Below are 23,039 nucleotides of genomic sequence, written 5' to 3'. Positions count from 1 at the left end.
CAGCAGGAAGGAAAATTCAACCCCTTCTTGTGGTTCAAGGGGGTAACACGGCAAGGGAGGTCCTCACAGGATGTGAACAGGTAACACAGAAGCAAAGGAATCGGGTTGCGAAGTGAAGCACATCACAGCTAAGGGGTTACATTGGCTGTAACTCAACTTCTGAGCTTCATGTGAAGGACTGCTCTGCTTAACTTCAGGGACAGCTGTGAAAAATGCAATGACACAACATTGCCCACAGCTTCAAAAATATTTCAGCTTGCTTTCAAACAGCCTGCTCACACAGTCAAAGAAATATTGAGATCAGTGGGAACACTTCCACAGAGAGCAACTAGCACCAGATCAGACCCATATAACATAACGACACAACCATCAGCCGAACTACTGCTCTTGATGCTCTGTGCAACTGTACTTTTAGCTCAGAAAGTGCCCAAATCCCACGGGTCCATACAGGAACCTCAGCCCGTCACTGCAGCTGGCACTAATGATGGTGGCTGGTTGAATCCCAGCAACTCTCCTCACGTGGAGGATTGCCCAGCAGGACTTACACGAATTCTGTATGCTTTGACAATGTACCTGCTGAAATACCAACACCACCAGGAGGGATGGGCATGGTTTGGTGTTACCTGAAGCCATTAAAGTGCAGTCACCAGGAAAACTACAAATTGTTTAATTAATACTGAAAATAAACTTCAGAAATGGAGACAAAGGCAAGACATTGAGCTCTTTTTTTCACCAAATCCTGTAATGGCAGAGGAGTATTGAGGCAGCAGGCTCCACAGCAGCAGGAGCCTTGGCAGTGGCAATGCAGAGCTCATGGCAGTGAGGTGGAGAACACAGCAGCAGCCAGACGGGCCCTACCTGGAGTGTCTGGACTCCAAGAGCTGCTCGTTCATGGACGACTTCCTGAGATGAATTCTCTCCACCCCGAGGGACTTTGGTGGAGGAAGCCTTGGAGAAAGCTGTGCAGAGCTGGGTCTCTGTGTTGGCACAGGAAGTGGCTCGCTGACTGTTGGAAAGGAATATTTATTTTGTTAGCAAAATCTTGGACATTTTTGCCCTGTACACAAACCTATGGCCTCTAAGCAGAAACACTTTGCACTACAGAGACAAGGACAGAAGCTGTGCATCTAGAAAGGCTCCACATGGACAGGACACCACGGAGGCTCAGATCTCAGCAGCACTGACTCCTATGGGGATTACACCCAGTTTGGGGCTGTGCCAGATGACAAAGTGGAACTTCCTTGGGAAAACACCTGTGTGCAGGCAAGCTCAGCAAGGGCCAGCTCCTCTCCCTCACCTCCCAGCTCTTCACTTGAAAATGACGTTTTAAGAATTAGTTTTGAAATACAACCTAAAAGGGACTGACTTCAAAAGCGACTGAGCTTGCAAAGACAACCTACAGACAAATTTGGCTGAAGGCAACTGGGAGGACGCTGGTTTGATCCCTGTTCTCACTTTGCTTTGGGTGCAACTCAGGTCCCGTCAGAGCCAACAGGAAACTCCAACTAATACATATAAATGCAGGACAAGCATCACAGAGAACATATCCACAAGTCAAAGCCCTGGCTCCACTCCTGCTTGTACAAGCAGGAATCAGGTGTGACTCCATTTTCACACACCAGATGGGCTGTACAAGTCTAAAAGTGGGACAGAGTGAGATCAGAATCAGGCCATAACTGAAAAGTGAGTAATAATTTCGATAATGTTTGTCCCCAAATGATGATTACCCAGTTAAAGGGAGAGGCAAGCCAGGTCCCTTCCACCTTGTGGAACAGGGTGTGAATGTGTGTGTCTGTGGGTGTGTGTGAAATGAGTAAGCTGAGCAAACACCACAGCCATGTGAGGTGCAAGCTTGCTAGAGAACAAATAAACGTAAACAGCTCATTAACGTCTGTGCCTATTCTGCTTTTCTGTAAGTTTTATAGTAGCTGTGAGGACAGAAGGGCTGGGCAAATACTCCCAGCTCATAACTTCTCCAGTCGCTCATCCGCCTTTGGTCCTAGGGATCAAGTATTTGTTTAAATTCAAAGCCTTCAGCACATAGGCTGGTCATGTTAAAACCAATCGCCTTCTCTACAGACAACCACGATCAGCTCACAGAGCAGACACTTCCAGTAACTAACCCATTATGAAGATAGACATTCCTGATTAAGCTCTTTTTTCCACTGCTATAAAGTAATTTGCCATCAAAAGACATCAAAGTAGCAGGTTATAGGACATTATGTCAAAGGAAACTCTCTAAACAGGCACACTTCATAGGAATTAAAGAATAAGCAACATACCATCATCATAGGTGGTTGTGTCAGACAAAGAGCTGCTCTCAGATGGAATTATATCATCTGCAAATGAAAAAAAAAAACAAGAAACACTTTAGGGACAGGAGCCCCAACATTAATTTCCAAATATCACATGCAGTTTATTTACTACAGCTCCAGAGTCAGCTGCTACTTGTAACGCTCCAATTTGTACGCTTTAGCCCTCGACATCCTGAAGAGAGCCCTGCTTTGGAGTACGTCCTGACCTAGTTGTGTTCAGTGCAGTTCAATAAGCTACCTCTGTCATTATCAAAGGAGATTTTTAACAACTGCAGCGGGAACCAGGCCAAGATTTACAAAGGTGTTTTCCACCCGGCTTCCAACAGATCTCACAGGGTGTTTTGGTGCTTCAATAGAAGCCTACAGACATGTAGATCTTGGCTGCTAGCATCTGAACTCCTCTGGGTACACCTGAAATCCCACCGGGTAGGTACAAAATGCCTTTTGAAATTTGGCATTCACTTGTGAACATTTCAGCAGTGTACAAATCCTGTTTCAATTAAATTAACATCAATCCTGAATAATTCCACTGATTTCAATCAAGTTATTGCAAATTCCAACAACAAAGAGAGCAGTAACTGCTGTACAGACACGGCAAATGTTTTTCCTGTTTCTTTTATGATTTGTTATTTATTCACAGTGCTTTGCAGCACCTGCCTGTCCTCTCACCTTGATACGATACCCAACCACTTGCTCAGAAACAGCCCATCCTTGCTAAGGTTTAGAACATATTATTTACAGGAACAGACCAGCAGTGGTAGAAAAATTAGGCTGATGAGAAAAAGCAGCACAAGAGATACTTAACCCACTGGAAAACCTGTTCTTACACAATTCCCTGTGAGATACAGTGGTGGTGGGGTAAAAAGTCTACATGAAACTCCATGCAAGAGGGAGAAGCAGCAGCAAAAGACGATGGTGGCAGCCACTTTGTGTATGACACCTGCTTCCTCCATCACTCATCATGAGCATATGCAACATGTGTCCTTCCCCTCGCTGTGAGGAGAGGTCTGGTTACAAGAATTTGGTCAATAGAGCAGCTTTACAAGAACAGCAAAACATCAGGGCTGGCCCCTGCCCAGAGGGAACTTGTCAGACCACCAGGATGGGTTCCTGCTCTGCTTGCAACCTGAGACAGGGAAAAAGCTTCGAGGAAGCAAATTCACTTGAATTCAACCATGTGGTGGCAAAACATGGAACTGGGCCCAGTGTAAGGAGAAAAAACATCTACCTAGGGAAATAAAAACCAGTGGGGTCTGCAATGCTGACATATGGAGGAGCTTCGAATTTAAATCCTAAATCTGTGCAATTCCCTGCAAAAATGGGAAAAACTCGGGGCTACAGAGGAAGCAAAGGAAAAGGAGAGTGAAGCATGGGGAGCAGAAGACAGTCCAGTATGTCCTTCCCTTCCCATCCCTTGGGGGCTGGATGAAAACAGTTATGGTTTGACTCAATAAATCAATGTTACCGTTCAACACGTTATTTTCAACGAGTCATTCTGCAAATTCACAGACGCAAGTGACTCATCCCTGCTCAGCCCTCTGAAACCCTGTACACCTTGAGCCCGAGAGAACTGTCAGCGACGGTGAAAAGGCTACACATAAAATCAATTATAAAATCAATTACTGGAGCACATGACAGCTCTGCTTCAGGTAAACAAATCCACACTGCAGTGCAAGAGTCAGCAACTGGAAGGGAATGCAGCAAATTTATTGCTGGCTACTGCTGTCTTGAAGTCCCTACCTGCAGGGAGACCCTCCAAGACACAAAAGTCTTGTCACCTCTGGCTGTGTCCACCTTCCCAGGGAGCAAACAAGGACGCCATGCATCAAATGCTGCAAAATGATGAGCTAAATGTAGAAGGAACAACTCCTAAGTTGTTTGTTTGTAAAACAGGACAAAAAAACTGCCTGCAACAACCAACAGTGACCGTGCACAGGTACTGCCTCACGGGGCTCTCACTGCTCCTGGCCTTCAGTAGCTTCCTGGTCATGACTACACTCACGTGTCCCAGGTAATACAGGGCCTCCCACAATTAATATCCAGATTGGTGAGCAAGAGACTGACAGAGATGAGGAAAACATCTGTTTTCCCAATCAGGAACTAGCCGGGCCACATTAAATAGCCATCATCAACCTTTCAGCATAAGCACTTTGTGATGAAGAGCACAGTGCTGCTGTGCTTTGTGCTGGGTAGGAATCCAAACCAGGCTCTCTGGGACACGGTGGAGGTTTCCCCAACAGAAACCTGGCAGTGCACAGGAGAAGGGTCTCCTGCAGGGAAAACACACGTTGGCAAGAGGTCTCACCTCAAGAGTCAGTAAGAAGGTATCAAGAGAAACAGCAGAAAAATATCACATTTCCTTTCCCACCTTGCAATTCCCAGGAAAAACCCCACTAATCTCACAAAACAGCGTTACCCCTGGGACAAAGTGGGAAAAAGAAAGCAATTAAACATTATAGAAAAAATAAACTATAAAACTAAACTAAACTACAGAAACTGGAAGAGCCTGCAATACCTATGAGCTTTTACTATTCCTAAACTCCTTCAATTGGCTTGGATTCCAGCAAGTTTCCACGCTTCATCCTATAAAGCAGCAAGAATCACACTTCCCTTCGGAAAAATCACACTTCCAGAGCAGAGGGGCTGAGGGCATCTGCTTTCACTGTGCTCATCACTGGCAAATACATTTAGTCAAAAACCTGCGTGCCATTATTTGTACGCATAAACTCTTGAACTTTGCTTACAACTTCCTGGAAATCAGTAGTTTTTAATCAAGAAACAAAGCCTTTGGTCTTTATTTCCTTGATCTTGTAAGAAAAACCTCACATGCTCTATTTTCACTTGGGCTGCAGTGTTGTGGAAGGAAAGGAAGAGAGATCTCGCATGTGACAGCTCAGACACGCAGCTCCACTCCATACACTCGGAATTAAGACACCACACCAGTTTCGGCTGAGATGCTCCCGCCAGCCTTTCTAAGTATAGCACCCTTGGTCCGTACCCTGTGCTGGAGCGTGTCTCCACTTGTTCCTAAAGCTGCAGCTTATTCTGCCCTCGCCCTGTAGGCAGTGCACTTATCCTATCAGAGCAGCAATTGCATCTCCTTTTTTCTTAACTGCCTTAGAGAAGATACAAATCATACAGAGGAGATGTAAACAAAACCTGTGAGCGAGCGAAATCACCTTTTTTTTGTGGGGAATTATGGGGAATTCTCCTGTTTACCTGGTAGAGTAAGAGTCGATTTCTGGGTTGGTTTTTTGCCACACTTGATCCTGTACTCATTTATGGAATTTTCTATCTCTTGCAGCTTTTTTACAGCATCAGCATACTCTTGCTTTCTTTTCTTCTTCACATTTTTGCAGAGGTCTGGCTCACTGGCAAGTTTCTTCGCAGCTTCCACCAGCTTTTGCTGTATGACAAAATTGCTCTCCAACTCCTGCAGAGCGGGATCCTGCAAATTTGTGAGATGAGTTATTCACTTCTGCTCTGGGTAGAAAATATCAGTGAAGGTTATCAGATAGAAGATCTAATTTTGTGGTAATCTTGAGCACAAAACACAGAAATACCAAAGTTTATACAGAAGACAATGTAACCACATGAAATCCTTACATCTTATTTCTCTGACAAGTGTAAGATCATGAGATCTCTTGAGAAAGGTCCAAAGTTCTCAAAGCCTGGGTGATGTAAAATAGACACCTAAATTCAGGTTAAGACCCTCTGTTACACAAGCCAACCCTGCAGGCTGGTAAACCCCCTGCTCCAAGTCCAAGCCTGAAAACATCTGTTCAGAAACCTCTATTGGCTTTAGAGAAAGCAAAAATGGAAATAAAATTCACCATACCTACGTAACAGGGAGTTGGAGGCTTTAATTAATTGTTTGCAAACAACTTTGGGAGGCTCAGATGAAAGGTGCTGCAGAGGTGCTAAGCAACGTGTTATTAAATCTGGTCAGGGGGATTTTGTTTTGATAGCATTTAAGCAGCGTACATCAAATCAGTTTGATCACTGTGAGCCAGGGCAGTGAGTTTTTGGTGAAAGACAGATGCCAAGTGCCCAACACCTACTCACTATCTGGCTGATACGGCTGGTTAACAAATCTCACAGAGAATGAGGGGGAATGGTATGCGTTCAGAAACTGCATCTATCTGAATTACTGCATCTCCTGAGTCAGTCTCTGCCAGCAAAGTTTGTATTAGCTTCTTGAGCAACATACAGAGCTTTTACTTAGGTGGAACTTGCATTAAGCCAGGGATAAATCTCCTCCTGCTGTCACCTATCACGCAACAGATGATTTTGCAAGGGGGATAGTGCACACCCTTGTCACATTCTGGGTTCAAACAATCTCAAAGCGACACAAATCGATGCTGAAAAAAAGCTCACAGCCATGGGTTGCCAAATGGCATTACACATCTGCTCTTCTTTGATTAGCAGCAAAATGTTCATTAAAACTCAAGCAGCATGGTCAAATCAGGAGTTCAGGTCAGGGGATTTTCAAGGCCTTTTGAAACAGCCAACTTCCTGGTCATTTCAAAGGGAGCACGGCTGAAATAAGGGCGGCACCTGTCTACATTTCCCAGCCTATGCAAGCAACTGTCCCAGCTCCATCCTCTTAACTAACCAGGGAAGAGCTGGATTATTTACAAGTGGCTTTGGCCACCCCACCTGTGCTGTGAGAGCTGAGGGGTGCCCTCATTCATGGGGATCAATTTGGAAAGGGCGAGTGCCAGGAGGAAGGAGCCAGGCTCTGCTCTGGGATGTCCAATGCCAGGACAAGGGGCAATGGTCCCAAGCTGGAGCACAGGAGGTTCAAGCTGAAGATGAGGACAAACTTTGTCAGTGTGAGGGTGGCAGAGCATGGCCCAGGCTGCCCAGAGAGGTTGTGGAGTCTCCCTGTCTGGAGACACCCAAACCTCTGGCCATGTTCCTGTGTGATCCTGGTGATCCTGCTCTGGCAGGGTTTGGACTGGGGGAGCTTTCCAGGTCCCTTCCAACCCCTGACATTCTGTGATTCTGTGAAAACAAACTGCAGCACTCACCTCTTCAGAGGGGAGCAGGTTGTCATCCAGCTTGAATGCCGTGCCAACGCGTCTCCTGACCTGGGGAGGCTCCTCTCCAGCGCTCAGAGGATACTCCTTGGGCATTTTCCCTGTCAGCTCCTGGGAAACAGAGAGGGCTCCTCGTGAAGGTGCGGAAGGAGAGAACAGCTCTCACCCACCCCATCCCCAGTGTTGGGTGCAGTCTTTACCGCCTCTCGCAAGCAGATTTTCTTCAGCTCCTCAACTTTCTGAAGCAGTTTTTCCTGCAGGAGTTTCTCCTTCTTCTTTAGCTCCATGATTTTCTCCTTCTTCTGTTCTTCGCTGACCTCTGAATCTTGAGAGCCTGAAAAATACACTCTCTGTATCAGAGGATTTCTGCAAGTAAAAGCCATTTTTTTCTGGTCAGGGAAGCAGAGATCTCCCCAAAGCAATCCAGCCCAGCAAAACAACATGTTATTCAAAGTGCAACGTCCAGCAAGCAGGCTTTTCGGAAATCCTCACTTTTTCAAACCCCCAATGTATACAGTTGCCATGATCAATCCCAAGCATACACCCCAAAATCCCACCACCCAGGATATAAATCAATGCATTAGGGATATCTATGATACACTTGGTATTTTAGCTTTGACTCTGCCTTCAAGACAGACTGGGGCTCCTCACTTGTGCTTCACCTCAAGGCACCTACGCATGGCAGCCAGGTTTTTACCTCCCCGCTTTTCTCCTCCTCCACAGTTAAGGGAGAGATCTAAAGTTCACTCCAGAGCTGAGCTTTATTTGGAAGCACTTATCTTCTCTGCTCATTTCTGAGAAAGCTTGAGGCAATTCAGCTCCTAGTACAGGTGCTTAAGGTTAGCCTGGGTCAAATTTCCCTCAGACTTTGATGAGACTTAAAGTTATTAAAGGACTGACAGGTAAACTGGTATCAAGTTATTCATGGACCAACAGCATACAGGTGCTTATCCATCCAACATATTTTGGTTTCCTTATTTAGTTGAGGGTGGGCAGCAGATTATACCACTGATGCTGCGGTTTCAGATACATAATTAATATATGCCCTCACATATGTAATTGTATTTAGGGTCAGCTACCCCCATTTTAACATACACAAGCCCCACTGTTCCTTGCATTCACATGAAGCATTACCTGATGAGATCAAACTGCCGTTGCTGGCCATAATAAGCTGGTTCTTTGCCTCCAAGGTCGCTAGTTTTGAAACTTTTGGTGTTCCCATCTCTGTCAAATCCATGGCAATATCATCCAAACTTCTGGCTGAAGGAATTTTTGCCTTAAGGAGTTAAAAATAATCAATCATCCAGCCTCATCAAGTTACCTCTAATTAACTTCAGAGCATGGGGTTACAGAAGATGACTTCTGAACCTCATCTCCTGCAAAATTCAGGGCTAAAGCAGCAGGATCACGCAGGAGCCCAGGGTGCACAGGGTGTTCTGGCATTCCTCTCCCTCTCCGCCCCCACAGCTTGAACCATCTCCCAAATCTCTTTGCAGCTTGCACCGTGTTCAAAATGAACACAAGAAGGAAACAAAAGAAAAAGCAGATTAAGCACCGAGATGTGAGAATTCCCTCTTCTGTGATTACACTTCCTTAGCCCTTAATTGCAGGCAGACTAAAATGGATCAAGTAACAACACTGTCACTAATAGACTGCTCAGAAAGCTGACAGAAACAATTTGTATTTTTTCTCTGGAGAGCAGTTCATCTGCAGAAAAACATATGCTGAAGAATACACAGGGAAGGTGTTGAAACTTATGCCCACAGTAAAATGCCTTGTAACTTACTTTGCTTTGCTTTCTGTCCAAGTAAAACTGGTGTTGACTGATTGCCATCACCCAGATGGACTTGATCAGGGAGGTGTTTGCATACCAGGTTTGCACCACCAGTCCACTCTGACCAAAGGTCCTTCTTGACACTGAAATTCTGGGGAGGTGAAAAGAAATGCAATCTCAAGACAGGTCTTCGAGGTTTAAAGTCCCAAATGCCTCTCTCCTAACAATGCAAGGCTCAGCCTTTATTTTAGAGATCTGAAACCTCAGGTTTCCTTTTCCCCATCACCCAGTGCTGCTACTTCTCCTCCTTCCCAACTTCCCCCTAATTTTGCCAAGTTAAAGTTGAAGCCCCTCCTGGTTGAGCTCCAGAGCAGTAGCAACTGCTGTGCCTTTTTTATTCCCCCAAACCCAACCCCATCTGCTCCAACAACCGCAGGATCAGGCTCAGTGTCACAAAGTCCAGAGCAAACTCGGGTCTGTGCTTAACTTGGAGGCTTCTCCCATCCCCATCCGCTAACACGAGGTGACAAATCCCCAGGCTGGGTAAAGGCTCATCCTGCTGCTACGACCGCCTCCTCCAGCCTTACCTGCGAGGATCGTGCACTTCCACTGCAAATTTCTTTTCACGGAAATAGAGATTTTCTAGTTGTTTCCATTGAAATAGCTGGGAGAGTTGAAAAAGAAGAACAGAACAGTGTCACTGCAAGAAGCACAAGACTTCTCTCCCCATGATACGATTTCAGCAGATTACAATTTCAGTGTAACTTCAGCTATGGCATGGACTCAGCAATAACAACACTCATCACATCAATTAAAAGAAGCACATAAATAAGTATATGCCGCTCAAGTAATTTCACGCTCTTACAGACAATGCATTGCAAATTGAGAATTTTGCCTGGGACAACATCCGTTTCCATCAACAGCATGTTTAATTTCACTGCTAGAAGTTCACAGAGATCTTGGGAGGGCAGCTAAAGCCCTTTTCTCTCTGGTTAAATGCAAAAATCTCTGTACAATGTAATTGCATAGACACCTATGGTCTCTTCCCTCAGCCAGAACATCCCCAGGGAATGGCAGCAGCTCTGGGAAAACCAAGACCTTTCTCTTCTGAGGATGCTGGGTGAGAGATTCAGCGTGGCATTTTGGAGCAAGGGGACAACACGTACAAAACACAGCTACAGGAGGAAGCCACTCCACCACGCATACTTCTGTGAGAAAACCACAGATTTCCTGCAAAGTGCCAGCTGCAAGAAGAGATCAAAGTCAACCAGGACTTGGCAGCTGCACCCGTGGGATCAGAATTTCACACGAATCCGCTCTCCCTGTGCAGCAGCATCAGCCACCCTCTGGGGATGATCCACCAGGGACTGCACCTTCTCAGCCTAGCTTTGGCTGAGCTGTTCCCCAGCCCCTCAGTGCAGGTTTCTCCAGCATCACCCTGCTGCCCCCTCTTCAGCAGTGCCAGGGTGCACAGGGAGACCCACATGGGTGTCCCCACAGATGTCATCTGAAGGTGACGGGGTGCAGAGGTGCACACACTGTGGGTTACAGCTGAACCCATGGGGAAGTACTTGAGGACCTTGCACCCAGGCTGGGCCAGTGTTGAATGGGAAAGACCAGCTTGCAACACCAGTGACCAACCGAGGCACCCGGGCCATTCCAGTGACTCCCTCAGGAGTTTTCCAAAAGCCTTTAAGGCTGCAGCCACTACATCAGAAGTCCCCAGCGCAGGCAACATCACTTCTGATCGTCACCAAAACCCAACATGCCACACTGTGACTACGCAAAAACTTCAGATTTTCTAAAAAATAATGTATCACACCATGCTTCATTTGAAACATTCTTTACACAGATCATAAATGAAATGTAACCCAGCGCACGCGTTTGTGGGGAAAACGCTGGCTCTTTCAGTGACCTTTGCATCTGTTTAGTTAAAATTTTCCTTTCTAGTACTACAATTCATTATTAGACCCTGCCATATGAAAAATGCAGCAAGGGGAAATGTCATTTACTAGAACTAATAAGTAATTTTCTAAAAGACTGTGAAAGTTTTATTCTGCTCTTCCAGCAAGTTTATCTTTGCATTAAAGGCACCCTGCCCACTCACACTACCTTGTAACCTTTATAACTCGGCATTGAACTTTTAAATAAATACATTTTTTAAAAAATAAAAGGAAAACAGCCTATCAGGATGTTGAGCAATAGCACCCATGGGTGCTCCAGCATGCAGGGATCCCCAGCACACCCTGGCAGCTCGGCTGCCTCCCTTCCCCACATAGCCCACAGAGGCTCCCGTCCCCGCACTCACCTCCCCGCAGCACCAGCCCCTTCTCCCCGGCTCCAGAACGCGCCAAGGGCGACATGAGCAGAGCAGAGCACAGCAGAGAGGGAGGCGGCGGCCCTGCCATCCCTCCCTGCCACCGGACGCCGGCTTCGCCTCCCACTGCTGACACACGCCTGACATCACCACCTCTCCCAGCAGCAACGCCTCCCTGACCCAACCCTTTCCCTCAGATAAAGCCAAACTGAACTTGGGAGAGAGCAAAAGAGGGTTTCTACCCAGGGGCTGCACCCTTTCAGAGCACCCTGAGGCCTGGTGGAGGGCTGAGGTGGGAGCAAACATGGTGATGGGGGCTGCAGGAGGCAGCCAGGGCCCCCATAGAGGCTGAGTCCTGGCCCTGCTGGCATTGACTCATGCTTGAGAGGCAACAGGTTGGACCAGAAGCATCACCACGTTCCGGGCCACCCTGCTCCCACGCTTGTAAAAAACCATGGGTGTGCTTCAAACATGACCTCTGGAAAAAAAACCTGCCTTGCTGCCTCTGATCGGTGATGGGTGATGACTCCCTGTCCCCTTTATCACTTCCTCTGAGTTGTTCCTCTCTGGATGTGCTTGGCAGTGCGAGAAGGGGCCTTCTGTACCAAGGGCAAGTGGGGATGAAGAGGGTCATGTTTGGCAGGGGGACAAAACCGAGCTGCACAGCCTCCGGCCCAGGCAGAGGGATCCAGCAGCACACCAAGGGTCTGGGTGGACCCTTCCATGAGGAGCTGCCTGTGCAAATCCAGCCCCGGGTGAGATGTGTCCCTGATTATCTGTGGTTCCAAGAAGGGGGGAAAAAAACCCTCAAAAAATAAAAAAGAAATAAAAAGTATTTGCATTTGTAAGGAAACCTACATGGAATTGCCTCAGGACGTGGGTAGAGCTTTGCCCCATTTCCTCCCCACCCTGGGAGATCCGTCCCAACCCAAAAGAAGCTGATGGGTGCCCCAAGCATTTCAGCTGGGTGCATGCAGCACAAGGACATTTGCTTCCTTGCCCAAAGACACCCAGGACTGGGACAACTCCAGCTCTCATCTCTGTTGCTCCACTGCAGAAGAAATGGGGAAGCAGCGCTTGAAATTCTGCACACAGGACACGTTTTTGCTCTTACAGACTGAAAAGTGCCCTGTCCTTAATTTATCTCCATTCAGAACCACATAAGCTCTCAGCAATCAACTCCTCCGACAAACTCCTGCAATCAGGTCCTTTACAAAAAAGGCCAATGATTATATGAGTAGCTTCAGAACAAGTTGTAAACTAATAATATTTATAGAAGTGCACTTAAAAATAACAAAAAATGAATTAATGAGTTTCTGCATAATCTGTCTGGATTCACAAAGACAAGAGGAAAAAAACCACCTCAATACAAACAAGGGCAGAAAAATTTAATGAAGAATGAATCAGAGTAATCCAAATGAAATTCTATAAACTCCTTTAAGTAAAATTTTATAAACTGTGGTCAAAAGCCTATACTCAGGAAACTGCCACTGCACTAGGGCTTTCCTGCTCCCTTAAAATCCACTGTAACTCTGTACAGACATGTTTCTAAATAATTCCTAATTTCAATCTTACCTACACTACCTGCATATCGAAACACAAAAGAGCTGTAAAAATAAATCTGCAAATCTGAAACTGGTTTTTGAGGGCTGGAAGAACAATTAGGAATAATTACAATGTTTTTGTGGAAGTTTTGCAATGTGTGTTCCCTTTAACCAGATTATTAGGTCTACCTGAGTTAATGAATGTTTTCTTAATAGCCTTCCCATCCCTTTAGATTGCCAGATCCTTAAAGGCTCCTGAAAACTTCCATTGAGCACAACAGGGGCTGCCTGTCCGACTCTACCAGCAGAATTTGGCCTGGTCAGGGTTTGTATCCCAGGTCTTTTTGGAGATGTAAAGCTCCTCATTAATCAGAAACCTCTGTGCACTGGCCAGACTTGAACCACCCAGGTTCTGCTTCTGCCAGCCCATGGGTTTAAGTTTTCTGCATTTCTACTCCTATCCTCTTGGATCGGATTGCAGGAACACAAAAAGGTATAACCCTCCTAACCCGCTTTCCCATACAAAAAGAGCTGTAATTGTAGGCTGATGAGAAAAAACGCCGACACAGACTGCTTAAGCAGTGAGAAACTTTAATAAAAGAAGCAGCTGGGTTTTGGTGTTTTTTTTTTTGTTTGTTTGTTTGTTTTTTACCTGGTTGATCTTGCATCCAGTTTTGAATAAAATGCAAGTTTGTCTGGGCCCAACAGCAGCAGCTCGCTGGCTCGGAAAAACAGCCCCATCGGGATGGCAGGCAGGAGCTGGCAGAGCCCCCACCTTGAGAAATGTGTAAGAGAGCTTCAAATCAGCCTGATGCATTTTGTTTTAGAAAGATTTCATTATTATTTTTTTTGCAAGTGGTGAAAAACCTGGAGAGGAGCTGCCTGGAAGGGGTGTGCGACCAAGCACCAGCCTCAGGCACCACATGTGCCAGGGGTGCATCCAAGATGTTCCCAAAGGTGATAGCAAATTCTGATCGAGAGCTAAATTACCCAGATCTGTCATTTGCCACCCAAGGGTTCACTGGGTAAGCTTGGTGTGGAAGTGCAAACCACACTGCAGCATCTGCAGCAGCCCTTCCCTCGGGAAGCACATCCACAGCACCCCATGGTACATGCAACGCCTGTAAGGAGGCAACCAGCATCGCACGAACTGGCTGGGAACAGCAATCTCCAGACAAACCTGGCAATTCAGACCAAGGAAGCTGAAAAGATTTCTGCCCACAGGAATGCACCCCACCCTCGTGAAGGAAATTACTGCCGTGCCGGCAATACGGGGAGAAAGGCTGCATTTCAGCCCCTCCACTGCAGTTTTCTGCCTGGCAGGCTAGCTCCCAACTGAAATATTTTTTGTTTTAAATTGCTGTGCCTGGCCTTGCAGGGAGGCACTTGAGGAGCTGGCAGGAAAGCCAAACTGCCCCACCTGCAGCAACTTCTGAGAGAAGGCAGACGGCTCCCACCTGCGCCAGCATAAATTGGCAGAGCTCACCTGGAGGCATCCTTCATCTCTTGCACATTAAGCCATCCCTCTAAAAACCCCTTCAATTGCTCTTTTTTCTAGTGCATTATGATCCATCCTTGCTCAGTTTTCACTAGCCTTAAGCATTAACAAGAATCAGAGATGATGTGGCACCAAACTGTCCCAAAATGTGTATTTTGGGGCAGCTGACACTCAGGCAATCTTCCATTCATGTGGAAGGAACTGAATTTCAGAGCAGTCTCGTAACAGCTCTGTGTTTATTTTAAATAATTATGCATGCTTAGTATCATATGTCTAAATCAATGGCTTCTACTTGATGAGAAATAAACACCGTAAAAGAAATCTCTGCCTAATTAGATCTGCCTGCTGAGAAGCCTGCATGAACACTGTTGTGTTCTGAATCCTTCAGCAAAGCAGGACAGCAAATTCACATCAAGTTCATGTTCTGCAGGGGAAAAAACTTTCTGCATCAGCTCTTAGCGTGTGCTGAATCAAAAGAAAAATACCATAAATATTACCCATTTCAAAACTAGCATGCTATTTTAACAAAAACACTTCTGAGAGCATAACGTATTCAAGGCAACCAGCATTAGAATTGAAATTCTTGTAGATTTGAAACAATACCATAGCAAGATTAGTCCTGCTTTTCAGACATTATAGTTCATTTATCACCAGGGAGTCACCCACAGAAACACCATGAAGTGGGAGATCAAGTCAAAAAGCCAGTGAGCTGACTTCTCCTCATCCCTCAGAGGATCGCCACGTCCTGGCTGAATGCAGAGTAAACTCAACTCATACCATAACACACGCTCCATAAACAAGACGATGCATTGTTTATCTCAGCAGAGAGGAGAATAGGAGTAGAGATAAAAGAGAGATCTATTCTGTTTTGAAACAGCATATGAAGTCCTGGGCCCTGTTTTATGCTTTTCCTAATTGAGACTGGGGACAGGATCTTGGCATGCCACCTCACAGCAAGCAGGAGGCATCTTTCAGCATTAACTGCAGCTGGAGGGAGAACATGTTTGCAGAGCAGCAGGACTGCAGAGTTAATCCCGGCTCTGAGCTGAAATCTGAACTAGAGTTGCAAAACCCAGTCTTTCTATGCCCTGTGAGACTTCAGTTTTACAATCAACTGAGCCCAGCGTAACCTCCAGCCAGCGTGGAGCCACTGCTTTTATCTACAAAGAAAAAGACAATTTTCATGAATGACACAAAAAAAATTTCTCCATTTTCAGTCTATTACAGCGCTGGAGCACGGTGCTCCCCATGGCTCCCATCAGCTCACAGCCCCAGGCAAGGGGTAAAACATGGGCTCGCTTCACTAGAAACCACTTCCAAAGAGATATGAGCTTTCAGGAGTGACTTACAGCAACAAAACCCCTTCCTCCAATCATCTCAGGTCAAGCAGGACAATATTAATAGCTGGACTCAAGGCTTCCCAGCCAGCTTTACACAGCCAGGGCAGGTCCTCCTGGTCCAGCCCCGAGTTACACACCACCCTCAGCAACACCCGTTCCCCTCCTCAATGATTGATGCTACGTGCGCAAGCGCTGGCAAGGCTGGGCGATAAGGATCTGGAGATTGCTTCACCCAGGTCTGTTGTGCGAGTTGTTTCCTGTGAAGAGTTCTCAGCCTTGGACTTCACACAACAGTGTTGATCCAACAACAAAACCCTGGAATAACTACTGTGCTCCAAGGCTCATATTTAGGTCTCTTTGCCTGAAGACCTACTTGGATAAAACCAAAAGACTTCACTATTTGAGAAAGGTGGTAAAATATGTTGGGATTTCATTGACACTGCATTAATGGGTGTAGTTAATTTTATATATATTACTTTTATTATTAAAAAAAATATTCCCAATATGGACTTGGCTCTTACCGGGTGCCTATGATGAACACATTAAACAAATGCAGCTATGCATTTTTTATTATTATTAGCATTGCAGAAGAGAGACAAGGTGCAGAATAAACCTCCTTGGTGTCACTTCAGCTGGAACACAGGCTCCAATTCCTGTTCAAAGCCTCCCACCTGAAACTCAGCAGCTGGTATCAGAGACATTTTCACATATTCAGAGATCACTTGTGTCTTCAAAATTAAGAAAGGCCAGCTTGGTCTTCATTAGACTTGGCCTTTCCCTTTTATTGAGCTGACCAGCTGCATGTATATTTAAACATCACTGGCTGGAGAAGTGCAGCACAATAAGGATGCTCTTTTCCAGATGGCTGGGGATAAACACAACAGCACTTTTGATCCACACTATAAACAGCAGGATAACACCAGCACATGGCAGTTGCGAGTTTGGCTCCATCCCGAAAAGCAAGCCAAGGAAATTCTGCTAAATCCAGCAAAACCAGCATCTCTGCTCCAAAAGACAGGCATAGTTCACATGCCTACTCCCCTCTTGCCTGCTGCTTCAGAAAGAGCCGTGCTTGCTGGCTCCTCAGAGGTTCAGGTAAGTTATACAGACTCTTCTCTCTGAAATACATTCTGATACATTCACAAATACGAACAAACAACGGTACTGGTTAAAAGGCAACTTCTGCCTGCCACATCACAGGCAGCAAGGCTGTAGCTACACTGAAATAAACAGCAGTGCCTCAACATTTAACTCCAAAACCAAGTCTGGATGTGGGTGCCTCTCTAGACCCAGCATCTGCTTCCCACCCCAAACCAATCTGATTCCAGTAACGTCCATGGACACATCAGAAGTGCACTTTGAATTTCAAACCCTAAAATACCCTTTTTATAAAGAAACTGCTTGCATATTTAGCTACATGTTAAAAGTAGTCACGACACAGGACTAGCTGTGGCTTAAGTTATTTCTGTCCCCTCCTATTAGCATCAGACACAAATCCACAAGGATACTATAGCCATATCCATCCCCACCTTTTCAATCAGCTTACTGCCATTAAACCTTCTCTCCTCATTTAGGCTCCTCTCTACCTTCCCTTTTAATCTCTCTCCTCTGATGTATAATTATAATTACAGTAAAGCAGACAACTCTTATTCCATTGTAACACTTCTACTGCAGAGGCAACCTTCGGGTTTTATTTTATTTTATTTTTCTTAAACACAACTCCTGCTGCGTTCAAAGGCAATGCCTTGTAACTAAATGTAGCGGGGTGTGACTTGGTATCTGAGCCCTGCTGACCTTAAAGATTTCTTTAATCTGCCTGGTTGATGTTGTAAACTGAAATCCCACAAGCATCAAAACTGCTTGGCCAAGCAATACTTCTTGCCAAGCAGGCTGCATTTTCTTGGAGAGCATTGCTGGCCATGGCTGGACATCTTGGCTAGAGAATGATCTGTGCTTGATCTGACCAGAAAAATCTTGTAGATGCTGCCTAAAAACAGGGAAGTGCTCAAGAGCAAGAGGAGCTCCTTCATGCTCTCCTTCCACAATGAATGGCTGCATTGACATTGGCTTCATTTTCTAGGGTTCCTCCTGTGCTGCTGTCATTTGGAACAGGCACAGTAAGATGTAAGTGGGGCTAAACCAAACTACTAAACAAAGCAAAGGAAGGACTTAAGAGTTCAACCTTGGACACACAGGTAGATAAATATACCAAAAGAAACCAAGTCATAGCCTGCTCTGGAAAAAGAAAAGATCAATTTGGGAGCTTGAAGGGGAATTACTCCTTTTAAAGAAGTTTTGTTAAGCTGTGGTTTTTGGCACAAATACACTAAACAGTATCATTTTGCAAATGTAAAATTCCCTGGCAGAAAGCACACACTTCATGTGAACTCCTGCCCAGATGGTTCCTGGGGAAGGTGAACAGCAGCACCCGAGGTCTCCATCTCCTCATGGCTCAGATGTTCCAACCAAGACATGACCAGAAACCAACCACACACACTCAGCCCAGCATCACGGCTCTTGCACATGCAGACCCAGTTCTTCCCCTCCAGCCAAGCGGGTTAAATCAACCTTAAAAGCCTGTCAGGGCTCAGTCCTGTCACAGGATACAGTTACAGGACTGCACCAGCTCCCAATGCATTGTGTGCTTGGGCTGCACCATGGATTTCCAAGGCCGCTGGCAGAAGAGCACATCAGGGCTCACTGAGGGAGCCAGCAGGGTGATACGGGACCCTCTGCCCTGTTTAAAAACGAAGGCAGGTTGTTGGCAGAGCTCGTCCTGCAGGAGACATGCTGGGGAGCCTTTGGTGTTTTCTCTCAACTCCCCCTGATCATTTGCTGCATCATGGAAATGTCAAATTGCCTAAACAGGCCTGCAGTTTCATATTTCACCGGTATCAGTGGATCCTTTTATCACTTCACCAACTATGGAAGCCAAGTGAAAACACCGCTAGAGTACAAGGCCTTTAGTTCAAGACCTGCAGAAACCCAATTGCTCCATACTTCTGTATGGAGGTAGTCAAAACTCCTGTTCAGACTGTCCTGAGACCACCAAACTCAAGACAACACACGTGTCAAAGCTCTCAAAGGGAGTTTCAACTACTTATGTGAGAGGGAGTGGCTTTACTGCCTCAGTGCCAGCAGAATTCTCCTTCTGCCTCCAACCTTCGGTCTTTTGCTCAGCAGTCTAATAAGCAATAGCTTAAAAAATTATATTCTGACATTAATAAAGTATATTCTGACATGCAACACCACACTGCTTTTCCCCCTCAGAAAAAAATCAGATGCAAAAAAACTTACTTTTCTGGGCTTAACTTTGTCTTGTAAGTCGTACTGGCCTATTCCTTTGTAACTTATTCCAAGCCACCATGGGATTCCTTGTTTATCCTGAAAAATAGATGTCTGCATCAACCAAGAGCTATTTAAGAACTAAGCAATTCCAAGATTAAAGCCCACTTCATTTTGTGACGAGTAGAAACAGAACAAGGCCATTTCTTTGCAAGCAAACTGATGTGAAGTGGATTGCTTGGGTGAATGTCGAAACTTTCTCCCCCTGCCTTCTCAGCCAGAGGCAAGAAACTTCGTGGTGGTTGTGCAAAGTGGACAAAAAAGCGACGGTGCTGCTGAAACGAAGGGGTGTCACTCATTGCAGTGTGAAAGGGAAAGGATATGGGACAGGATAAAACATGGCCAATGGCTACATCCACTAAATTCAGGCATGGGCAGCCACAGGAGGAGGAAAGAACAGCACAAAACATCAGCTTCCCCGGTACCACGGTCATGGCCATGACTCAGAGTATGGAGACATCATCTCTGCTGAGCTCTTCTGCACAAAACACTTTGGGCTCAGGCTCTGCTCTACAAACACGAATAAATGGGGTATTTTCATCACTCTCCAAAAATACTTCTCAGCATTTCCCCACTCCAAGTACACATCCCTTGTTCACCTGCCACTTAGATGTAGTCTTTCCTACATAGTATTTATTTTTTCTAATCTTGATTAGAAACATCTCTGCTCTAAACATTAACTGCTTTGGATCTAAAAGTGATATCTAGTTTAATTAAGCTGATAGGAATTTAACTCATTTAACTCCTAATAGTACTACAGAAAGTTTTAGAAATATTCCTTTTGGTCTTCCGTAGCACATAGTGCTTTGGTGCTCTCTGGAAACAATTTCTGAAGAATATTGAAGGGGGAAAAATTACAGAGGTTGAAAAATGCAGGGTTTAATTCTGATAGAAGAGTACTGAATCATCAAGCTGCTCCTATAGGAATGCAATCACACGTAACAAGCTAAGCAATCACATTATCCATGGGCATTTACTAACCTTCACTCCATAGTAATGAACTCCATATGTTGGCAAAGCTTCTACTACTTTCATGTACCTGTAGACAGATTTATAGCATATCAGATGATTGTCTCTGGAGGGAATAATATCTATTAGCATCTCTTTTTCACACATACATCCAGGACGTGTCATTTATAATTTACATATTTTGAAAGTCTTAATAATTGAAGGGCCATGTTTTGAGAATAAAAACTTAGCATCCTGGCTTGTGGAAAGACGTGGTATTTTGGCCCAGTTAAAGCGAATGGAAAATTTCTTCTACAACACAACATTCAGTGTCTTATCAGAAGGTCAGGGAACTGAAAGTAAAAATCTGCAGCTGAACAAGGGCCTTTTGGGAAATGTTGGCGGTAAAAACCCGCCTAGAATTATTCCATTATGGTGCTGTGGTTACAGTGGACAGGCTCCAAATGAATGTTGTACGACTGCTTCATGAGAAAATTTAGACAACCACTGAACAATTTTCTCCCTCGCTCCTATTGAAAGGAGCCCCTGCATTACTGAGGCAGAGTTACACACATGAAGATATGTGAGAAAAACTACACGTTGTCTACATTGTGCAACCATCTCAAACTTCCCAGCTTATAACACACCCCACTACATTTGCCTGTAGGAAGTACAGTAATATTAATGGTAAACTAAAAATATCTTGAAATATCTAGTATCTAGATATTCTGAAAGAATCTCTTGGATCTTGGAAGACCTTATTAATTTGAAAACCAAATTCTGAACATTTCAACAAACATGAATTTGGTTTTTTTTTACAGGACCTAAGGTAATGCTTGCCCTTAAGAGTTCAGTGTGAAAATTAATCGATCAGCAAGCAGGGTATGAGGAAGAGACTTTCAATTAAGCAAGGTCCAAATAATTTATTTTATATTTGAAGTATTTGAATGAAGGCAACACAACCTTAACTGTGAGCCTGTGAAATCTGAAGCTTCAAATAATTTTAACTTTAAAGTAGAACTCAGAAAAAAAAGACTCCGACAGATACAAATGGTAAAGTTTGCAAGCAATAATGACCAAACCAGCCTGCATTGCCACTTTCAACAAAAAAAACTAACGTAAATACATCATCTTCACAAATTACCAAGTGCCATACTCACTGAACGATGGCTTGTCCTCTGGTCAGGCCTTTAATTTGTGTATAATGCTCAATTACTCTGTCCTCACTGCAAAACAAACACAAAACCCAACTTAGAGGCTTAGTGACTTTTTCCACGTGTGAAATTCATCTGTTGAAATTCAGAGGCCTGCTCAGTATGCAGAGGAGGGTCCCTCTCCACATTTCTTGCTCTGGTTTACATTCTATTCCTTACTGATTTCTTCCTAACTCTTTGTTAAGCAGCGTGGAGCTGCCTGGCCGATCCCCCCCATTGCATGCCATGCTCCAGACTAACTAACAAACCATTTCAGATCAGCCTGCTCTGCTGCAGAATAATGGTACTAATGGTATAAACTCATTTTCACCTTCTAAAGGACCAAAACTTCAAAGGATGGTTACTGCTCTATATGTAAGACAGAAGAAGTTAAACAAGAAGTGTTTCCATTCCAGAGTAATTTTTCCCTGATATTTTGTAGGTGAAAACAATATAAATTTGTCAGCAATGACCTTTTTGCATTTTTCCTCTTATATACTTCAACATTTTGTTTCAGCAGAATGTGAAATAAAATATGCTTTTAAGTGTCAGACACTTGAAAGCAAAGAAAAACCCAGCAGTATTCATTCTGAGTAAAACAAATCGTAAGTACTGGTATGCTTGAAAAATCCATCAGGAACACTTCAAGCCTAAAAAACCCAAGACAAATAAGAGAGCCAAAAGGCATCAATTCCAAAGAAATAATATTATTGATTCATCCCAAATGCTGTGTTCCCTTACAGCTGATTCAAGACACAAAACTGGACCTGCCTTGCTGTTTCCAGCTTATTTTCTGCCTCTGTCCTGTTGAGGAGACCCAGCAGCCAGCCAATGTCAGGCCACCACGGAGGCTGTGCTGGGTGACACTGGAAGAGCAAGGTGCTCCTTGCAAACCTAGGTTTTTCTGGAGTTCAGCTTTCAGCTCCAACGCGTGGTCCTCAAATACGCTGATCCAGCAGTTTTTGATCCAGCAATTTAATTTGAGTGAGCTTTCAATGAGGGATTTTTGTCGGCTCTCGCACAATTTATAACCTTCTAAAAACTGGAAATGCTTGAACACAAGTAATTAACTCCAAGTCCTGTATCACACAGGCTGAAAACTTCTAAGAGGGTTTGCCAAATTGTTGAGAAGTAATCTTGTAATTACAATTCATAGCAATGATTTACATTTTCAATTAAACAGCTCACCAGTAAGCAAGTGACGGATGCTCCTGCAGCGTCTTGGTAGGGAAGACAGGCAGCGTCTTCAAGTCTTTTCGAGTGTTTTCATCGCTTAAAAAAAAATAAAAAAAAATCAATGGCCCAGAGTCACTGCTAGGGAATCAGATGCAATGAGCAGCTTCAGCAGAAGGAAACGGCTGTATTTGCTACCCAAGAACATGGCATTGCCCAGCGCCAGGCTCTCAGTGCAATGTAACTCCATAGGCCCTCTCATATGACGGTGATGTATATGGTGTAATGCAGACTCATGGTGTAACTCATTATACAGACACATGATTCTCGGACCACTGTGGCCCGAGCACAGTATCAATATTTATTTTGCACACATTATTTGCCGAGAGCAGAATAAGCCTTGAAGCAGCTGCAGAAGGAAAGCCTCTGCCCAAACGCAAGGCTTGTAGTGCTCATTTTTGCTCTGTCTTCAGTTAAAATCCTACCTCTAGATAACGCATTTCATGGTTAGCATGGTATTTGTCACTGGTCTGATTCAAAACAAAGGGTT

At 44.8% G+C, this 23,039-nt stretch overlaps 1 protein-coding gene across 1 annotated transcript in view; it reads right to left on the bottom strand.

The window, feature by feature from the left end:
• Positions 1–23,039, bottom strand: part of FRMD4B (FERM domain containing 4B) — a 41,867-nt gene that overhangs the window by 4,934 nt on the left and 13,894 nt on the right. The window contains exons 3-14 of the mRNA XM_010180643.1: positions 22,505–22,588; positions 21,284–21,349; positions 20,157–20,214; positions 19,128–19,214; positions 9,719–9,795; positions 9,144–9,282; positions 8,492–8,633; positions 7,558–7,691; positions 7,349–7,468; positions 5,535–5,763; positions 2,283–2,339; positions 859–1,006 (exon numbers count right to left, since the gene is read on the bottom strand). Of these exons, the coding sequence (XP_010178945.1) occupies positions 859–1,006; positions 2,283–2,339; positions 5,535–5,763; positions 7,349–7,468; positions 7,558–7,691; positions 8,492–8,633; positions 9,144–9,282; positions 9,719–9,795; positions 19,128–19,214; positions 20,157–20,214; positions 21,284–21,349; positions 22,505–22,588 (1,341 nt within the window). The remainder of the gene's footprint in view (positions 1–858; positions 1,007–2,282; positions 2,340–5,534; positions 5,764–7,348; positions 7,469–7,557; positions 7,692–8,491; positions 8,634–9,143; positions 9,283–9,718; positions 9,796–19,127; positions 19,215–20,156; positions 20,215–21,283; positions 21,350–22,504; positions 22,589–23,039) is intronic.

The sequence above is a fragment of the Mesitornis unicolor genome, unplaced genomic scaffold (assembly GCF_000695765.1).
Source record: "Mesitornis unicolor isolate BGI_N332 unplaced genomic scaffold, ASM69576v1 scaffold33233, whole genome shotgun sequence".
Classification (NCBI taxonomy): domain Eukaryota; kingdom Metazoa; phylum Chordata; class Aves; order Mesitornithiformes; family Mesitornithidae; genus Mesitornis; species Mesitornis unicolor.
The sequence above is the reverse complement of the archived record's forward strand: the minus strand, read 5'-3'. Positions and strand labels throughout refer to the sequence as shown.